This window comes from Terrapene carolina, unplaced genomic scaffold (assembly GCF_002925995.2).
Source record: "Terrapene carolina triunguis isolate 2854851 unplaced genomic scaffold, T_m_triunguis-2.0 Scaffold53, whole genome shotgun sequence".
Classification (NCBI taxonomy): Eukaryota; Metazoa; Chordata; order Testudines; family Emydidae; genus Terrapene; species Terrapene triunguis.
Genome location: NW_020664404.1, coordinates 20753586 through 20775140, shown reverse-complemented (window position 1 = coordinate 20775140; position 21555 = coordinate 20753586). Strand labels below are relative to the sequence as shown.

The window sequence follows — 21555 nt, the reverse complement described above, 5'->3', positions numbered from 1 at the left end:
CCTGAGGGGTCCCGACCCCTAGTTTGAGAACCCCTGACATAGGCCATCGTCTCACAAACAATAACACACCCAAGTACCATTATGCACTACTCATGTGTGTAATGACACACATGTATGGAATGGTTGCAAGATCAGGGCTTGAGGTGGGAAATCTCTTGTTCTTGGGCTGAAAATGTTATTTCCAGTTCACAATTATGTTCATAGATTCATAGATTCATAGATTCTAGGACTGGAAGGGACCTCGAGAGGTCATCGAGTCCAGTCCCCTGCCCGCATGGCAGGACCAAATACTGTCTAGACCATCCCTGATAGGCATTTATCTAACCTACTCTTAAATATCTCCAGACATGGAGATTCCACAACCTCCCTAGGCAATTTATTCCAGTGTTTAACCACCCTGACAGTTAGGAACTTTTTCCTAATGTCCAACCTAGACCTCCCTTGCTGCAGTTTAAGCCCATTGCTTCTTGTTCTAGCCTCAGAGGCTAAGGTGAACAAGTTTTCTCCCTCCTCCTTATGACACCCTTTTAGATACCTGAAAACTGCTATCATGTCCCCTCTCAGTCTTCTCTTTTCCAAACTAAACAAACCCAATTCTTTCAGCCTTCCTTCATAGGTCATGTTCTCAAGACCTTTAATCATTCTTGTTGCTCTTCTCTGGACCCTTTCCAATTTCTCCACATCTTTCTTGAAATGCGGTGCCCAGAACTGGACACAATACTCCAGCTGAGGCCTAACCAGAGCAGAGTAGAGCGGAAGAATGACTTCTCGTGTCTTGCTCACAACACACCTGTTAATACATCCCAGAATCATGTCTGCTTTTTTTGCAACAGCATCACACTGTTGACTCATATTTAGCTTGTGGTCCACTATAACCCCCAGATCCCTTTCTGCCATACTCCTTCCTAGACAGTCTCTTCCCATTCTGTATGTGTGAAACTGATTTTTTCTTCCTAAGTGGAGCACTTTGCATTTGTCTTTGTTAAACTTCATCCTGTTTAACTCAGACCATTTCTCCAATTTGTCCAGATCATTTTGAATTATGACCCTGTCCTCCAAAGCAGTTGCAATCCCTCCCAGTTTGGTATCATCCGCAAACTTAATAATCGTACTTTCTATGCCAATATCTAAGTCGTTAATGAAGATATTGAACAGAGCCGGTCCCAAAACAGACCCCTGCGGAACCCCACTCGTTATGCCTTTCCAGCAGGATTGGGAACCATTAATAACAACTCTCTGAGTACGGTTATCCAGCCAGTTATCCAGATGGGGCTACTATAACCCACCTTATAGTAGCCCCATCTAAATTGTATTTGCCTAGTTTGTCGATAAGAATATCATGCGAGACCGTATCAAATGCCTTACTAAAGTCTAGGTATACTCAGCCTGCAGCTTCTGCCAGGCACCTTTTCAACCCCATAAAGTTCAATTCCATTCAATATAGAATTGCCTTTCAGACCGTAACTAGGGCAATTGCTGCTTGTGCAGGCTTTATTACCCCTGGAAAAGGAAACTGCTCTGAGTTAGCAGAAAAGAAAAGGCTTGAGGAGCTCAGGTGACATTGCACGAGGGAATGGTCTGCCATTATTGAACAAAAATGAAGGTATAAAACAACTGACTTATTGACACCTACCTTTTGTATCTGGGTGGCAGTATTACCTCTGGCCCCAAGAAGGACCATGCCCAGGGCAGCTGAGATACTCAAAGGAGAATAGATGATATTGTCAGATGGATGATCTTTGTTCAATACTTTGAAAAAGTCAAGGGCAAATTTGGTAGTTGCTTCACTGATGGAGCTCATTGTGAAAATGAAAAGCTGCAGAGGAAAAACATAAACCAAATCAACAGAAAGAACAGGAGTACTTGTGGCACCTTAGAGACTAACAAATTTATTTGAGCATAAGCTTTCGTGGGCTACAGCCCACTTCATCGGATGCATGCAGTGGAAAATACAGGAGGAAGATACATATATACACAGAGAACATGAAACAATGGGTGTTACCATACACACTATAATGAGAGTGATTAGTTAAGGTGAGCTATTGAGCAGGAGAGAAAAAGAAATGTTTATCGTGGTAATGAAAATGGCCCATTTCCAGCAGTTGACAAGAAGATGTGAGGAACTGTGGGGCGGGGGGGAGGGGAGAGGAAATAAGCATGGGGAAATAGTTTGACTTTGTGTAATGGCCCATCCACTCCCAGTCTTTATTGAGGCCTAATTTAATGGTGTCCAATTTGCAAATTAATTCCAATTCAGCAGTCTCTCGTTGGAGTCTGTTTTTGAAATTTTTTTGTTGTAATATTGCGACTTTTAGGTCTGTAATCGAGTGGCCAGGGAGATTGAAGTGTTCTCCAACTGGTTTTTGAATGTTATAATTCTTGACATCTGATTTGTGTCCATTTATTCTTTTACGTAGAGACTGTCCGGTTTGGCCAATGTACATCAACAGAGTTCAACAGTCTCTTTTCTCAACCTCTTACTGCATCAGAAGGTTTCAATGGCTTTCTTGCTAGTTATACACACGTGTCTGGCCTCAGGCTTGAAATGGGCATAAGTTTTGGGAAGATTGTGATACAGACATTTAAAAAAAGAATTCCCATTAAGGAAACTGCCTCATCTCCAATTCTCCACTCAGGAAATTGAGACCATCCTTTTTCTTCCACTTCTGTGGCTAATGTACAATGCTACAATGAGTAAAATCTTCTACCAACACAGTTTCTTAGAGCAATGAAACACACTGATGCATCTCCCCATCTGACTTCAGGGGACTTACTCATGATTTACAGCAGTATGAGTTCAAAATCAGGCTTTCTGAGAGGGATTACTGGATGCTCCAATTTCTGTTTGTATGTGATCAGGGCCACATTAGGCTCTCTTTTGCACCCAGATATAGCTAGAGCAACTTCGGAGGAGTTGATCCAGATATACACAGGTGTAAATGAGAGCCTAATTTGACCCCTGGTGTCTAGGTAACAACAACAGACAATGGGTAGAGAATGATCTGATTAATAGGTGATAAGGTATTAATGAATCAGCTTATTCTATTATAAAAGAAATATACACTGTGTAAAATGTGTGAACATCTATTTATTGCAATACATTTTCCAACTGGGGTTGACTGATAGGAACATAATACTCTAATCTGTCTCCATTAACTCTGAAAAGAGATACCCTTGATTTCTTCCCAGGGAGGTATTCCAAGACTTTCACAAATAGATAAAAAGACCTGTATGAAGTTTTTCTGACACGTAGTTTATCTGCTAAAAAATGTAATCTTGGTCAATCTGAAACTATTCACAAATTTGACACAAATTTACCAAAGAGTTTGGGCCAAAAAAACATTTCAGGTTAGATTTGATAAGTGGCTGGTGCTGTGCTCCTTGTCCCTCCCCCCCCCCCATCTTTAGCCCAGTATATAGGTGGTGGCGATGTCCTGTTTAACTTCTGCCCAAAGGTTAGGGCATACACCTGGGATGTAGGAGACTGAGGTTCAGTTACCCCCTCTGCCTGATTTGGAACAGTGAGTTGAATTTGAATCTCTCACTGCTCAGGAGAATGCTGTGAGGCCTAGGCTATCGGGTAGTCTGCAGTGAGTCTCTCCCACTGAAGCTTTTCCACTTAATATAAATTAGTAATTGGATGTGGGTCTCCCTCATCTTAGGTGAGATTCTTCACTATGCAAGTGGGTGATCTAGTGGCTTTCCCCTTCCAAATTCTAATCCACTGTTGTCTCTCTGAAATTGTGTTATACAACATCACCTTTCATTTTGTAAGCAAGTCGTGAGAAATAATTTTTCCACTCTACTCAGCACTGATAAGGCCCCAACAGTTCTGGGCACCACAACTGGGAAAGATGTGAACAAATTGGAGAAAGTCCAGAGAAGATCAAAACAAAAATATTAAAAGTCTAGAAAACATGGCTTATGAGGAAAGATTGAAAAAGTTGGGTTGTTTAGTCTGGAGAAGAGAAGACTGAGGGGGGTATGATCACAGTCTTCAAGTACGTAAAAGGTTATTATAACAAGAAAAGTGATAAATTGTTCTTAGCCACTGAGGACAGGACAAGAAGTAATGGATTTAAATCGCAGCAAGGGATATTTAGATCTGACATTAGGAAAAACTTCCTAATTGCAAGGGAGACAAAATGGGTGAGGTATCCTCTATTATTGGACCAACTTCTGTTGGTGAGCGAGACAGGCTTTTAAGACACACAGAGCTCTTCTTCACGTCTGGGAAAGGTTCTCCCAGGGTCACAGCAAAATGCAAGGAGGAACAGATCATGAACTGACCACCCATCACTGGAAGGTTTTAAGAACAGGTTAGACAAACACCTGTCAGGGATGGTCTAGATAATACTTAGTCCTGCCTCAGGGCAGGAGACTGGACTAGATGACCTGTTCAGATCCCTTCCAGTCCTCCATTCCTATGATTCTGTGATTTTTCTTACTTAAATATTTCATTTCCAACTCAGACTCTTTTCAAAAATATGCACAGATTTACTGACATCTGAGGCTGAGAAGAGAAGTTTGTGTGTTATTGTTAATGCAAAATGCTTTGTTATGGAAAAAGTAAGAAAATTACTGAGAATTTCTTTTCCTAATCATCAACAGCTGGCAAATTACACATTTCACAAGAGTTGATGATTATCTGTAGCAATGTGATAGGCTTTGGAAAGTGGTGACACCTGCAACATTTTATGTAAATTCTGCAAGCCAAATTTTGCTCTTACACTGATATAAATGCATCGTAATTTACCTTAAACCAACAGGATCTGTGGGGATCAGGCCTTCTGAAAAGCAGGTTGTTTATTTAGGTACCTAAATCTGGGTTTAAATGATAACTTTTAGGCACCCACATCTGAAAATTTTGCCAAAGTGACTTGCCCACAGTCACACAGGCAGGAATAGACTCCTGAGCCCCAGCCTTGCAACTTTAATACACAATCCTCTGGGGATGTAAAATTCTGGACAGCTGGACTAATCTGTACAATCCTAAAATGGATTGAGTATGAGAAAGGACTTACAAAACTTCCCTTCACCAATTATAACAGTAACTAAAATGTTAAACTTAAATGGAAGAAATGCTTACCTGGCCATCAGAGATGAAGTTTGAAGATTATGGTGGGGTATCTTGCAAGATTTGGGGATATAAAGCATTTGCAACACCCACTGGCATTATCATATATCCAAAATTATTATTTATTATGTCCAAATGGTTGCTTAAAGGTAACTTTCATAACTAATTAGAATGCAATCCCTAGAATAACTTTTGTCATTCAGAAAATGTAATTACCATTCTTGTATAATCTGTGTGGACTCCAGGAAAGATAAGACACTAGGAGTCAGAGTCTACCCCCCTTTGCTGTATATTTGCACTGATCCTCCAACACAGACCTGCCCTAAATATGGTGGATTCAGCCCCCTTGGGAATCCTTCTCCACAGAGGGATCCTCTACTGCCAAAGAGCCACTGTAGCCAAAAGTAATGAACAGAGTGTGGGTAGTGAAAAGGAACATGCATAATTTTATTCATATAAGAAACTCCATTGAATTCACATTTTTTTGATTACTGGATTAGTAGTTCTTGATTTTTGTTTTTGGGGGACAAAGAAGGACCCTTCCTCAATGTACTGGTTAACTATTGTTTTCTTCTTCAGTCCTCCGCACTTCCTTACTACCCTGATATCTGTTATAGGAAGCACAGGGCTTCCAAAGACCCATAGATTTCTGAATGACATGTGTTTGATTGACCACATATATATATTGTCTCACCTGGTAATTGTAACTGGATTTATTAATTAATTTTTTAAACCCAGCTATAGTCTTCTGTCCTCCATATTTATAGCTGTAAAACAGTATCTCTTTTAGACAACTGCAATTTAGTTGTGGTTTCCTGCTGACTCTGGTTTGCAGGAACCTGTGTATTTCCCAGCTTAATGTTCTCCTCTGCTAATGATTTGCCAAATGGACATACAACATTTTTCATTTCCTATAAACATGTTGTGCATCAATATGGAATTTAGTACTATCATGAAAAAAAAATAGTTAATTTGTCTTTATTCAGAACTTGTACTGTCTACATTCCCATTGGAGTTGGTGAAAGTTTTGGCCAGATTAAGGACTAAGAAAATACTAGGGGTCAGATTCTGATATGTGGACTGAAATTGAGTAATGCCTTCCTCTTTTAGTAGTCCAATTGATTTCAAAGACCCTTACGGATGTTGAATAGGACTTTCTCCTGGAGTAGTCCTGTTCATTTCAATGGGACTACTCAAGCAGTGAGTTGCTACTCACTGTCAGAATCTGATACCCTCAGGGATTTGGGGTGAAATCCTGGCTCAGTTGACAACAACCACACAACTCCAGTTGAATTCAGTAGGTCCAGGATTTTACCTTAGTCTCCAGCTTGTGTTGTTTTCTCTGTATAAGGGCAAACTAACTTTCCTCAGCAACTGGAAAATGTATCTAGTTGACAATAATTCCAGACTCCCTTAGAATATCTGATCTATAGTCTCTGCTGTAAATCGATCCTTAGATACTTGTATGACACGCAAATCATGCATGGTCTTTATTATTATTTAAAGATTGATTTCAATAGGACTTAGGCACCTAACCTGCTTAGGTGCTTTAGAAAATCCCAGTACACACCAATATACATCTTTAGTTGCCTAAATACCTTTGATCATCTGGCTCTCAGGCCTTGGCCTCTTAGGTTTCCCTGACTGTCAACATGGTTCATTATGGAGTATCCAAACACATACTAAGTCATGGATTCTTTTGTCATGAGAAATCAAACAAGAAGGTGGCAAACTAAAAATATCTTTTTTCTTCCCCCTCAGGGGAACAACAATTTAGTCCTTGGCCCACGAATTTTCTGTGTTGTGCCATCTCAGAGAAAGAACTACCACCCGCAGAGATTTATCCTTATTTATCCAATTCAAGATTTTAAGGAACAAGATTATCATCTACTCAAGAAAATTCTTCCTTTGATTCATCTGGCCCCATATCAGTATCTTTTCTTAAAACGCTGCAAGTTTATAATTCTTACACTCTGTTTTCTAAAAACAGAAATCTAAACTAAACTCATGATGAAAATGTTCAAGCCCTGTTTTACTGCCTGACATGGATGTTATCATTTAATCTGCCCAGGGTTTCACTAATTCAGAATAAGTTTCAAAGAAAACTAATTGTGTCTACACAAATATCTACATTACCTTAGATTCCTGTGAGAGAGAAGGAATTACTTGTGTCCTCGGCCAAGTTCTGGGCCTGTTTGTTAGGCAATTGATATGTTTAGATATATAGAACAGTTGCACTTCCTTCCAGCCTACATCATCCACTCTTACAGGTCTATATGTTTCACCACTTATGCTTACACCTCCTCCCCACCAATTTCCAGAACTTTCTGTTGTAATGTTTGCCTTGATTGTTGACATACCATATATTTGTTTGGCAATAAATAAGTTTAGAAATAAAATGAGATTGCACCTCCATTTCCTTCTAGCCTTAATTCTCCACCCCTAGTGCCCAATATGTTTCCCCACCTAAGCCTTCTCTTCCTCCCGACCACTTTCCAGAAATTATTGTTGTAAAGTTTGACCTGATTATTGATCCATTGTATGTATTTTAAACAGCAATCTTAGAGATTTAGAAGATGAATACAATGATCTTATAAGATATGGTATTTTAGACATAGAATGAGCAAAAATATCACCAAGTGGCCAACTGTAAGAATGGCTGGTGATGTTGTCCATTGCGACTCTCTTTTGTTTAAAATAAGTATAGCTACTATTTAACTTACACCAAACAACACAAATATCTGTCTTTCTGCTGGATTGGTGTTCTGTGTGGCCTGATTCTCCACTGCATTATTCCAGTCTTAAACCAGTGTAACTCCATAGATTTCAGATGAGACATACCAGTGTAAAACTGGAGTAATGCAGGGATCAATTAGGCCTTGTGACTCCACCATCCTAATTTAAAACCATTAGGAATATGGATACTGCCATGCCAGATCAGACAAACAATCAAACTGAGCCTGGTATTCGGTCTCCAGCAGTGACCAATACCAGATGTTTAAGTGGAGGACGTAAGACTCCCAAAATGGGGTTGTCAAAGAATGCATGGAATGAGCGCTAAAATATTCCCATGTTGGACGTTTCTCTCTAATTCAAGGCAGCTGTGTGTACTGAAGGATGAGGGCTAGTATCCCTTTTTAATGTAAAGGCTGGGCTAAAGAACATCCCTTGATACACAAACTGATCCGCACTCAGTGCACTGGATGCTGAAGTGTAGAAACTTTTTTTTTAAATCAAAGGGTTTTTTGTTTGTTTATTTCATGCTGAGACCCAGCATGAAAATTAATAGCTTATGTGCAGCCAAGAGTTGCCTCTCTCCAAGATAGCAGAAAAGGAATTCTGAAATAAACAGGCACCTTCATTCTGCATAGGTTGGTCTTGTATTTTGAAAATCCAAGGCTGTTAGCTGTATGAAGGAGCCCTTTTCTTGAAAGTGTGTCTGTACAGATGTATACCATAAAAGGGACTTCTTTGGGGTCATATTTTAGCACACAGCTTTATCATGTTATATTCAACAGGACAGTATTTAGATGGAATGTGTTCATGCAGTCATAGTGAGTATAATAAAATAAACAAACCCTTATGTAATGTTATTTCATGTTTGTTCTTTTCCCATTCAGGAAGTAGAACCAAGAAGAAAGGTGTGTGCTGCGTCCTAGAAACATGGACTTCCAAAGTGCTTGCAGGCAGGCCGGAATATTTTCAATATACCTGGAGGTTCACTAGTGTACCCAGTTTATTTAATCTCTGCCCTGAATTCAAAAAGTTAGGAGCATCCCCAGAAAAGGTAGGAAACCACTCCAAAAGCTCTGTGCTTCTAATATTTTATTCCACTGTAACTGATTGCTGGGAATTTGCACAAACAGCTCTAACACCAAATTTTATGAAGATATGGGTTCTGCATAAACATACTGCACAATAGTTACAAATAAATATTTAGGGCCTGATTCTCCATTGCCCTAGTTTACACCAGTGTGACTCCATTGATTTCAGTGAGGTTACTCCATCATAAAACTAGAAGATGGCAGTGGAGAATTAGTCCCTAGTTTGATGCTAGCTGAAAGTAAAATTATTACAAAGTAGATGGTTGTAAGGAAATGCATTTTATTTCTTATATTTTACACAGTTGTTTCTTGTACAGCACTTGCCCATTGGTATGTTACCTACAGAGGAAACAGAACATAAAAACATAAGAACGCCATACTGGGTCAGACCAAAAGTCCATCTAGCCCAGTACCCTGTCTTCAGACAGTGGCCAATGCCAGGTGCCCCAGAGGGAATGAAGAGAAAAGGTAATCATCAAGTGATCCATCCCGTCGCCCATTCCAAGCTTGTGGCAAACAGAGGCTAGGGACACCATTCCTGCCCATCCTGGCTAATAGCCACTGATGGACCTATCCTCCATGAATTTATATCTAGTTCTTTTTTGAACCCTGTTATATTCTTGGTCTTCACAACATCCTCTGGCAAAGAGTTCCACTGGTTGACTGTGCATTGTGTGAAGAAATACTATCTTTTGTTTGTTTTAAAGCTGCTGCCTATTAATTTCATTTGGTGACCCCTAGTTCTTGTGTTATGAGAAGGAGTAAATATCACTTCCTTATTTACTTTCTCCACACCAGTTATGATTTTATAGACCTCTATCATATCCCTCCTTAGTCATCCCTTTTCCAAGCTGAAAAGTCCCAGTCATTAATCTCTTCTCATACGGAAGTCATTCCATACCCCTAATCATTTTTGTTACCCTTTTCTGAACCTTTTCCAATTCCGATATATCTTTTTTGAGATGGGGTGATCACATCTGCACGCAGTATTCAAGATGTGGGCATACCATGGGTTTATATAGAAGCAACATGATATTTTCTGTTCTATTATCTATCCCTTTGTTAATGAGTCCCAAAATTCTGTTAGCTTTTTTTTGATTGCCGCTGCACATTGAGTGGGTGTTTTCAGAGAACTATCCACAGTGACTCCAAGATCTCTTTCTTGAGTTGTAAGAGCTAATTTAGACCCCATTATTTTATATGTATAGTTGGGATTATGTTTTCCAATGTGCATTACTTTGCATTTATCAACATTGAATTTCATCTGCCATTTTGTTGCCTAGTCACCCAGTTCTGAGAGGTTCTTTTGTAGCTCTTCACCTGCAAATTTTGACACCTCACTTTACCCCTTTTTCCAGAACACATGCAAGCAGTCTGCAAACAAGAAAAAATGCCAGTAGAAATGTAAAGATTACAAAACATTTACATTCAAATGGTTTTATTGCATTGCTAGCCATGCCTATGTTAAGTCAATATAACTTATGAAACTGTGGACCATATCCTCATATAGTATAAATGGCCAAGCTCCATTGACTTCAATGGGGGTGTTCCAATCTGTACCTACTGAAGATCTGGCCCTGCTTGTGTACTCTTTGTATGTCTGCACAGGTAATTGTTTTATTCCTGAGATGTATTTCTCTATATCAAACTTATTCTTTTGCTTTGTGGTTGTACTAAGAAAAAGTGCAATTTGCAACCATTGGAAAAAGCAAGCAGTGCATTTTTATTGTGCTTTTGAGGGCCATAGCCAAATATTATCATTATTAGGTCCTCTAATTATATGAACAGAAGAGCAAACTTCTTAGTAATTTGCATTATTTGTTGTTCCCCAACCTACAAAGACTGGCCAATAATACAGGAAAGTGAAGTAAAATTACCCAAGTTATTTAGACACTTGAGGCAATGTCTTTGTGGTACAGTCCTGCTGCTGCAAAATCTGGTTTAGCAACAGAAATCTGAGTGGTTTTGGGGAGAAGACTCTACCAAAGAGGAGGATGGTCTAAGTTTTATTGTGCCTGATGAAGAAGAGGAAAGGGTGATCTGCTGCAAACTGAATGGCAGAAATGAGACTTTGTGCTGTCATAGAAGCCAACTGGCAGCTGCAGCCTGAGTGACTTCTTCATTGATCGCCACAAAACACTTGTGAAAAGCATTTGACAAAACCAGATCGTTTTTCTCAGACATCCCTTTGAAATCAGCTCGCTTTTGACTGAAGGCATCTCGCATCCCCATGCTGCTCAAAGTAGATTTGAGGTCATAATTCTCTTCCATTTTGATCCTGGGCAGATACACGTCCACATCTGTTTTCTCCATCATTTCTGAGCTGGTCCATCTGGATATACGTCAAGTCTCTTTCTAGCTACAGTTAGTTAAAAAAGAGAGAATCAAAAATTACACAGTGAAAATGAAACTTCCTTAACGTTGATGTCCTTCACAATCCTGAATGGAGAAACTATAGAGATGGTTTATAAATATAGTGAAGATCACTGAAAAGCTTCTGGCGAGTTTACAGGTGTCTTCTCAACTGTAAAGCAGTGTGTTTTCTTACAGTAGGTTAGTGCAGTAACTGGAAGATTTCAGTGTTTAAAGCCAGAAGGGATTATCATGATCATCTAATATGACGTCCTGCACATTGGAGGCCTCAGAATCATACCCACTTGCTCCTGCAATAGGCCATAACCTCTGGCTGAGTTATTGAAATCCTCAAATCTTGTTTTAAAGAATTCAAGTTACCGAGAATCCACTGTTTACTCTTGTTCAAACTAGCAAGTGACACATGCCCCACGCTGCAAAGGAAGGTGAAACCCCCCTGGGTCTCTGCCATGCTGAGCTGGAGGAAAATTCCTTCCTGACCCCCACATAGTGAATACTTTCAGTGTTGAATATTTGTAGTGTAATAGCAGCAGAGGCCTGTTGTACATGATAGTAACCATATTGTATGTCTTGAGTTTTTGGCATTCTAGCATATCTTGGAACTGATCCAGCAGAGCTTCCGTCCCAGCAGAACTCCAGTTAAAGTTAATGGGAGTCCTGACTGAGTAAGGGCTGCAGGCTCATTACATTGGTGCTGCAGACTCTGGTGTCCTTTCAGATTAGTGCTGGGGAAACCTTCAAAGATGTAGATAATTTAGTATGAAGTGTTCCCCTCTATCCTGGCTTTTTGTCAAGGGTTCTAGTAGTCTCTAGTTTTGCTTGGGCTGAAAGAACTGCCTTTCTTGGAGGATTTTGGGGCTTCTGCTTGTAGGACTGGATGACAGCAAGAACTGAAAAAAAAGTGTTGGGTCTATGAAAATCTTGCCATAGGTCAAAAAAGGCTCAGGTTCTCTGAGTGTTAGACAATGTTTTGGTTCTTATTTTTTCCTGAGCCAGATCTTTTCACCTGTTCCTAATACAAGAATGTAGCATCACTTACCATCAGACAGCAGCCATTTAAACATCTAGGACATAAAAACAATTGAATTCCCCGTAGTAATATGATTAATTTCTTTACCATTTCTAGGCCAGTGGTGTCATTGCTGATGTCCTCTGGTAGCAGTATGAGCATGCTGAGGTCATTATTGACATATGGGAGCTCAACAATATGTGTGTGCACTGTTTGTATGTAGGTCCAATTAAATTTCCCTCTCTGGAACATCATGTGCACTGGCCTAGTTGTATTCTGCAACAAGGCAAAGGAGGACAAATGTCACTTTTAAAGGATCAGGTGAAAACAATATGGTTAAGAATGAAAGTTAAATTTTCTTGCCTGTGTTGCTTATAACTAGTCAGGGTTGCTAAAAAGTGATACTTCATAGAACCAATTTATTTTTCAGTATTTATTCTGATATTTCAATGTCTCAGCTTTGACACTGAGGTTATGTCTACACAACAATTTAAGCCCAGGATCCATGTTAAGCTGGGACCTAGGGTCGGAGCCCTGTTGGTTTCCTGTGTGCTTGACTCGGGTCCCAGAAGTCTCCTGGATGTATCCCAGAGTTCCCAGCAGCTGAGGAGCAGGCAGCCAAGGTAGCCGCCAGAAGTGCCATTACTGCCTGGCTGAGCCAGTTCCCACTTCCTGCTCCAGCTACTCCTTGCTGCTGCGTGGAGCTTGCCTGGAGCAGGGAGCAAAGCTGACGGGCAATAGCTGGCTCACAGTCACTGAGAAGTTGGGGGTCATCCCTCCTCAGCTGTGCTGAGCCAAGTGCTCTGCTGCTCCCCCTTCCTGCAGGGCAGTGCTTGGTCCCAATCTGCTCTCTGTCCCTTGCCCCCGGACCCCGCCCCTGGTCTCCCTGGAGCTGCGTCTGCAGGGGCGCAGTGAGCACTGTGAGGGTGGTGAGTGGGAGCTAACCCCAAAACTTTCCCGCAGCCCCCTCAGGATCCCTGATCACTGCCTCTCGGGGTACAGTGGGTTCAAGAATAAGGGAGCCCACAGGGTGCTGGAGCACACTGCACCCTGGCCATGGGGATGCACTTTGCCACTCCACAGCTGGCAGCAGCCAGGCTGGGATATGTGCTTTTCTTCTGGTACCTTCATTTTATGTCAACCTCCAAAACTGGCCAAAAAAACCCAAAGAAACAAAAACACCTTCATTGAGCATCTCATTTTAAATATTAAGAATTGAAAAGTTTAATTTTAAATGTTTGACAGCCCTGGAGACTGACGTCCTAATTCTCCCAAGAACAGGTGGACATGGGCATTTTCCTGCCACTGTGACTTGGCCTAGAGCTGGAGAGCCCAATTTTCAGATTAGATGGTAGTTCAGTATAAAGCCTTCTCAAACTGCAGTCAGGGCCAGCTCTAGGTTTTTTGCTGCCCCAAGCTCCAAGAGCGCAACTGGAATTGTGCCGCCCCAAGCAGTCATTCTACTGAGACAGCCACCAAAGGAGCTCATTATGCGGTTTATGTACTCCTGTGCGCCTTGCGGGCACCTGAGTCCCATCAGTAGCACCCTCACAGTGAGGAAACAGGGTGGGCAATAGGCTAGAGTGTCAACATTGCAGGGTAGGGGGTACTAGGCACCTTAGGATATGTTTACTTTGACACTGGTCTGTGCACTGCAGTGTGGATGCCAGAGCATTAGGTTCGAAAACCAGTTAGAAAATTCTTAACCTAGTGTTAAAATGCAATGTAGATTCAAGCCCAGGGTTCCCTGACACAGGTCAGCTGACCTGAGTCCCACTAACTGTAGGCTGACATTGCTGTGTAGACACAGCCTGAGAACAGACTAGAACCCTAAGTTTCATGTTTGTGTATTGTCAGTTCCTCTGTTGGTTGCACTGAGTGCGATGTTTGAATTGCAGATACTGCAGGGGAATGCTTATGATTTAATTAAAACAACTCTGACACCATGAGGATTTAGAGACTGGCAGGCTTTTGAAAATGGAGGGACTGAGGTCTCTCCCCTGTTGTTCTCCCTGTTTCAGCCCACCAGCATTTATGACATTTCATGGCTTAGTCTCAGACCTTGTTCATTCTGAAAGGTTGTTCCTTTGTAAATCCATCCTCACATTTCTTTGCCAAGTTTCCTTTGAAGTAGAGGGCATTGACTAGGCCCAGCTTGGTGAGTGAATCAGTGGAGTTGACAGGTAATAGCACCTGAATTTTACCTTTAGGAAATAGTGAGTCAGTCATATATTTGTGCAGCTTTTCTGCTTGGAGTAAATGTCAGAATTGCGTTTTGGAGAATATAGATAAGAAAAATGTACTATCTGAGACCATACTTGTAAGGCAGCTTCCTGTCTTAAGAGATGAAATTCCAGCCCAATATGTTTGAAGGTCTCTGTGGTCCCCCTACTCAGACTGCCTCTCTCTAGTAATAACCCCGATAGATAGTCTTAATCCCCATTCCTCCCCTGGACAGAGAAAGAAGACCGAAGAAAAAAGGAAGAGGTGGGGATTTTTCAAAATAAAAAAAATCCAATGTGGCCTCCAAGCATAGCTGACGCATAGTGGGGGGCATGCAGGGTCAAGTGCCCCGCAACCCCAATTTCGGTACTTACAGCAAGCCAGGCAAGGACAGCTCAGTGTTTGGCCTGCCGCCAGGGGAGGGTGGCTTTGTCCTTCTCCTGCTGCATCTCTCCCCGGGCACATGCTCCCTGCTGGCTCCAGCCTCCCCAGAACTAATGGGATTGGCTGCCCTGGCCCAGCGAGATAGGGATGGAAGTTCCTCCCAGAGGCAACATGTGAGGGGGTCACATGCCCCCCATTTACATATGTCCTCACCCCAGTATCATCAGGCATGAGTTGTCTATGCCCCATCCCCTCATTATTTTGTTTGCCAGTTAGCCTAATATCTGACACACCAGTTTTGGTCCAGTGATTTCCAGTCCCCCACTTTTCTTGTTTTCGAGGCATGATCTTAACACAGTCCTTGAGTTGCAGACATGGGCCTTTTTGTTGGGAGTAATTCAGTCTGTCTCCCTTTTGCAACTTTTCCTATCAACATCTATTGTTATAGGTTATTGTGACACTTTACAAGCTCTCACCCACTTTTCACAGTTGAGCTCACAATTAGGATAATTTGGGAGGACCAATTATTACAAGACGACTGTGGCTGGGATCATAGAGAGAGACAGGTATGCCAGCTGCAGTCTTTGAGGTGCACTGCCCTGTCGCTGTGCTTAAAGTTCTGCCCTCTCCCTCCCCCTCTGAGAGGCCTGCCTTCCCAACCCTCCCTCCTACAAGGGGCAAGGACCTCCCCCAGACTCCAGTAGCTCAGACATGGACACTCCCCACCTCCTCTGCCCCTGAGGGCAACAGCCCTTTTCATCAAACCCGCCTCATTCCCCCTCAACTATATTTTCCTGGCTCTAAGGCTTAACTCCCCCTCCCCCCAGCCCCCAATGCTGCATAGCGCTTTACTGACCCACACACATGCTAGCTTGATGTTACATATTTTGGATGGTGCAGCTATACTTCTCTTTTCTAGAAAATTGGTAGCTATGGGTGTTTACAAGATGCTAATGGGAGGGCCAGAGGCAGAGTTCCACATACCATTAAGTCAGGCAGAAACTCCATTTAGGTTTAGGAAGGGAAAACTCACATTAGGAACTTGCCACCTCAGAAATTAAGCTGTAATCTTTGACGTAGGAGCGGGAATTTATAAATTCACTAGGTTCTTTGCCCAAAGCTATTTGCCACTAATCGACTCTGCCTCCAAACCTTTGATCATAATCTACCTGGCAACACACTGCCATCTAGTTCCCCCGAGCGACAGTTCATTCCAGTAAGAATCAGAACAGAAGACAAAAACAGATGACTCCTTTGCAGCATTATCAGTCTCGTCAATTTTGTTAATGATTTCTAATCACTTTGTATTATGATGATTATTTTCCACTCAAAGAAGTCCTTCAATCCCATTTCAGCTGCCTTTGTTTGCATTCATCTGACAGAAGACATGCAATAATGAAAAGCAAGGGTTAATCCTGACACCGGGGTCTGTCCCTGGGCTACGTAGGTCATGCTAAATGAATACCACATTGTGTTGTGTTAATACTATATGTTTTACCATACCTGTTTTAGAAAATTTTAGCAAGTTCTATTGGCGTCATTTTTCATATGCCTCTGCCTGTAAAGTCAAATTGGCATAGCACCAATAGACCAATCGTGCAGGTCTGGAAGGAAGAGAAAAATGATAACTAATGAACATGAGAAACCTTTATCAGTAATTATACTGTTAGATAGAGTGTGCTTGATTAATCAAGGGAGCAAACAAGGGAGATCAAATCACAACCCCCTGTGCCAATAGGGGCTGTTGCATCTCTTATAGGATTCCCCTATGATGGAGGAGAGCTGGTCTTTTCACTAACCCCCTACTCTAGGCACCAGCCGCTTTAAAGTGTGGCTGGTTATACCGAAGCCCCAACAGTGGATGCTGCTTAAAGGTTTTGATGAATCACCGCATCCTCCAGCTAACCCATCCCTGGCCAGCACGACCCACTTTTTGGGCTGTGCTGAAAAGCCAAACACGCACTGGTGGAGAAGGGCTTAACTTTCTGCCAGTAGGAGTTCACCACACTGATTGGCATAAATCCCAGTGTCTAGATCTAGCTGCTGCCTCCCTGTTAGAAGTCAGAGCTCATACCGTATGCAACGGTATATCTGCGTTTTGAGATTATGGAAGGGCTGCAAGTGGGGCTGAGGGAACTTTCTGAGTGTTTAGAAATTTCAGCTTGTTTCATACATCCTTCACTGTCATATGCTTGTAGGATATGAATATACCATGATCCCAAATTCTGAGGAACCCTGCAGTTTTTAAACTTTGATATAATATTAATTTATTTAATTTATTTAATATAGTAAATTTAATGGATTATATTTCCTGTACTTTCCCCTCAACGCCATTGTTAAAAAGATTCCAGAGGTGATCCTGGCAATTACAGACCGGTAAACCTAACTTCAGTACCAGGTCAATTGGTTGAAATTATAGTAAAGAACGGAATTATCAGATACACTATGTTGGAACAGTCAACACAGCTTTTGTAAAGAGAAATCATGCCTCACCAATCTATTAGAATTCTTTGAGGGGAGTCAACAACATGTGGATAAGAGTGATCCAGTGGATATAGTGTACCTGGATCTCAGAAAGCCTTTGACAAGGTCCCTCGGTGAAGGCTCTTAAGCAAAGTAAGCATCCATAGAATAAGAGAGAAAATTCTCTCATAAAAGAGTAACTGGTTAAAAAGACAAGAAACAAAGGGTAGGAATAAACGGTCAGTTTTCACAGGAAAGAGAGGTAAATAGAGGGGTCACCTGAGGATCTGTACTGAGACCAGCGTTGTTCAGCAAATTCATAAATGATCTGGGGGAAAAAAGGGTAAACAATGAGGTGGCAAAGTTTGCAGATTATACAAAATTACTCAAGGTAATTAAGTTCAAAGCTGACTGCAAAGAATTACAAAGGGATCTCACAAAACTGGGTGACTGGGCAAGAAAATGGCAGATGAAATTTATTGTTGATAAGTGCAAAGTAATACACATCAAAAAACGAATCCCAAGTGTACATACAAAATGATGGTGTCTAAATTAGCTGTTACCCTCAAGAAAGGGATGTTGGTATCATTGTGGATAGTTCTCTGAAAACATCTGCTCATTCCGTAGAGGCAGTAAAAAAAGCTAACAATATTAGGAACCATTAGGAAATGGATAGATAATAAGACAGAAAATATCATAATGCCAGAAATAATAATGCCACAGAGAAGACCAACAAAAATGCTTAAGCATATGGAACAGCTTCTATAATAGAAGAGATTAAAAAGGCAGGGACAGTTCAGTTTAGAAAAGAGATAACTGAGGGGGGGTATAATAGGGGCCCTTAAAATCATGAATGGTGTGGAGAAAGTGAATAAGGAAATGTTATTTTCCCCTTTACATAACACAAGAACCAGGGGTTACCCAATGAAATTAATAGGCAGCAGGTATAAAACAAACATAAGGAAGTACTTCTTTATACAGCACACAGTCAACCTGTGGAACTTGTTGCCAGGAGATGCTGTGAAGGCCGAAAATATAAATGGGTTCAAAAAAGAATTAGATAAGTTCATGGAGGATAGAGGATAGGTCCATCAATGGCTATTAGCCAAGATGGTAAGAGACATGACCCCATGCTCTGGGTTTCCCTAAGCCTATAACTGCCAGAAGCTGGGACTGGATGACAGGGGATGGATCACTCGATACATTCTGTTGATTCCTTCTGAAGCATCTGGCACTGGCCACTGTCAGAAGACAGGATACTGGGCTAGATGGATCATTGCTCTGAACCAGTGTGGCTATTCTCATATTCATATATTCTTAACTCTCATAGATAATAAGCACCTTGCAAAACTGTGCCCAAAATTACTGACTCCCTGTTTAACTTCCTTTAAATAACTCAGTTCACGTCATGTTGTGTTAATTTTACCTGCTTCATGTGCAACAATACAAACAGTTTTCAAACTAACACTATCAGCCAATATTGGAATCACTAGTTCTACACATTTGGGGCAAACTTTCAATGTGATATATGGGAATTTTTGGTTATATGACTTTCATAAATGCTAATGGGCATCATATAGCTAAGTCTCCAGGCATTGTACAGACACTGTACTATCACTATCTCTGTGCATATGCTTTGTTTTTTAATAATCTCTCTAGATAACTTTATATTTCAGTCCTTTATATTTCAGCTCTCTTTTGCTCACACAGTGTCTATTGTGTGTCCACTGTCTGGAGATTTCATTCATATCAACACACAGTCCACAAAAATTACTTGAGTAACTGTACAGGATATTACATGCAACTGTCACCAGTGGAGCTATGTGCAATATATGATATTAGAAGTTCTGAATCACTTAACCTAGAAATCACAGATAAATAACCAGAATATTTCTTCCTTCTTTCAAGGCCAATCTGGAAAACTCAAGCAACATCCATGCAGGGTTTCAGGCACTTAGCTCTGAAATTAACCAACCCACTAACAATTACCTGCTTAAAAGTGTCAACCAGTTATATGGAGAAAAATCATCACCTTTCAATAAAGTAAGTGAAGCAGTTCATCTATCTGTGTAATGGGGATACAATTCATCTTTATGATTGGTCTTTGACAATAAAACATACAAGACATAAATGCAAATATTTTAATTACATCTGCAAAATAGTTTATTATCCTTTAAGATTTATTTCCCACTGACTCTTTGTAGATACTCATATCAAGATTACAGGTATTCTTTTCATTTGCTTTTCTGGACTGGACTATATCTAAACATGAACTATCATAGATGAGTAAATTATTGATAACATACATAACTAAAAAGATTTTGCTTCTCTGAAGATATAGCTTTATGATCCTAGTAAACTGTGGAATAACATGAACTCTCTTTTCTATTTGGCAGTAGTTGGCACAGATATATTGCCAAATAATATGTAAGACTTGTCTCTCTCGTGCCTTGAAGGAATATTTACAATTGATCAAAAAATATTACCGCACAGAGCCATGAGCTGTTGATTTCATGGCAGCAGCAGCAGAAGTCAGAAGAGAGATCAATTCCAGTGTTGAATGCCAGACTGAAGGTGATCTCAGGACTGTTCTTTTACCATTCACAGAGAGACATCGTGTATTTTCCCACCCTAAATTATTTATGAGGGGAGAGAAAAAACATTGATTCATTCTGTTACATTCTGCATTTGAACTGAAACACAAAACTGCTGCTGCCTCACTGCCCCAGTTGGAGGCAGGCAGATAACTACATTTGAAAGTTCAGTAACACCAAATTAAAAATGACATCCCCTTTCAGTTATAACACTACTTGCACCACAGGGAAACACTGATGACTATTGCTTTCCATTTGCACAAATATTTATGAAAACAATTTAACCTTTATGTGTTTGAAGGCAATAAGATACCATAGTGTTGGGCCTGAAACATATACCTACATAGCAAAATGTGTTTCATTTTGATGGGATTCCATGCAGTATATTCGGGTGGTTCATTTTCGGTTATAAATAGTGTCATGAAACAGTCTGACAGAAAGGGTACACTCTGCTGAAACTCCTCAGAGGGGTTTGTAGGCCTTTTCTCCTCCAGAACTAGAAAGGGGTAAAGATGTTTCAGCACCAGGGTGAGGTTCTGCAGCTAGTGTGATAAACTCTGAGGCCTGGTCTACACTACAGAGTTAGGTCGATGGAAGCTGCCTTAAGTCGACCTGTTAATGTATGCGTCTACACCACAGGGTCCTTTATGCCGACCTCAGTCGCCTCTAATGTTGACTTCAGTCTTCTTTCTCTGTCCATGGGAGGAATGTAGATTAAGACTATCAATCGGGGTTATTACTAGCGAGAGGCAGCCTGAGTAGGGCAAAGTCACTGAAGGGGACCACAGAGTCCAGCCCAATATATTTGAGGATATTTCATCTCTTAAGACAGGAAGCTGCCTTACAAGTACGGTATCAAACAGTACATTTTTCTTGAAGATATTCTCCAAAACTCGAATCTGGTATTTACTCCAAGCATAAAAGCTGCACAATGATCTGACTATCTCACTATTTGCTAAAGGTAAAATTCAGGTTCTATTGCCTGTCAACTCTGTTGATTCACTCACCAATCTCGTGCTAGTCAATGCCCTCTACTTCAAAGGAAAAGGGGCAAAGAAATTTAAGGATGGATTTACAAAGGAACAGCCTTTCAGAATGAACAAGATATGTGACTAGGCCATGAAATGTCATATATGCTAGTGGGCTGGAACAGACACAAAAGCTGGAGAGAGACCTCAATCCCTCCATTTTCAAAAGCCTGCCAGTCTCTAAATCCTCACAGTGTCAGAGTTGTTTTAATTAAATCACAAGCACATTAATTAAATCACATTAAATCTGCAATTCAAACTCAGTGCAACCAACAGAGGAACTGAAAATCCATTCCTTACAATCTTAAATTAGATAAGTAAGAATAAATCTCTGCAGGTGATAGGTCTTGCTGTGAGATGGTACAACACAGCAAATAAGTGGGCCAAACACTAAATTGTGGTTCGCCTGAGGGGGGAACAACAAGATTTTTATTTTGTCACTCTCTTGTTAGTCTTCTCATAACAAAAGAATCCATTTGTTTAGGCATTCCATAATGAACCCTGTTGACAACAACAGAACCTGAAGAGTCCAAGGCCTGAGGGCCAGACTATCCAAGATATTTAGGCACCTAAAGATGCA

At 40.9% G+C, this 21555-nt stretch overlaps 1 protein-coding gene and 2 pseudogenes across 1 annotated transcript in view; 1 reads left to right on the top strand and 2 right to left on the bottom strand.

The window, feature by feature from the left end:
• Nucleotides 1-1801, bottom strand: part of LOC112109462 (serpin B4-like) — a 10391-nt gene extending 8590 nt beyond the window's left edge. Inside the window, exon 1 of the mRNA XM_024203993.2 lies at nt 1634-1801. Within this exon, the coding sequence (XP_024059761.2) occupies nt 1634-1801 (168 nt within the window). The remainder of the gene's footprint in view (nt 1-1633) is intronic.
• Nucleotides 1802-10783: 8982 nt separating this feature from the next.
• On the bottom strand, nt 10784-16102 carry LOC112122561 (annotated as a pseudogene).
• A 409-nt stretch (nt 16103-16511) lies between these two features.
• The window catches only part of LOC113407724, a 6200-nt pseudogene continuing 1156 nt past the window's right edge, over nt 16512-21555 (top strand).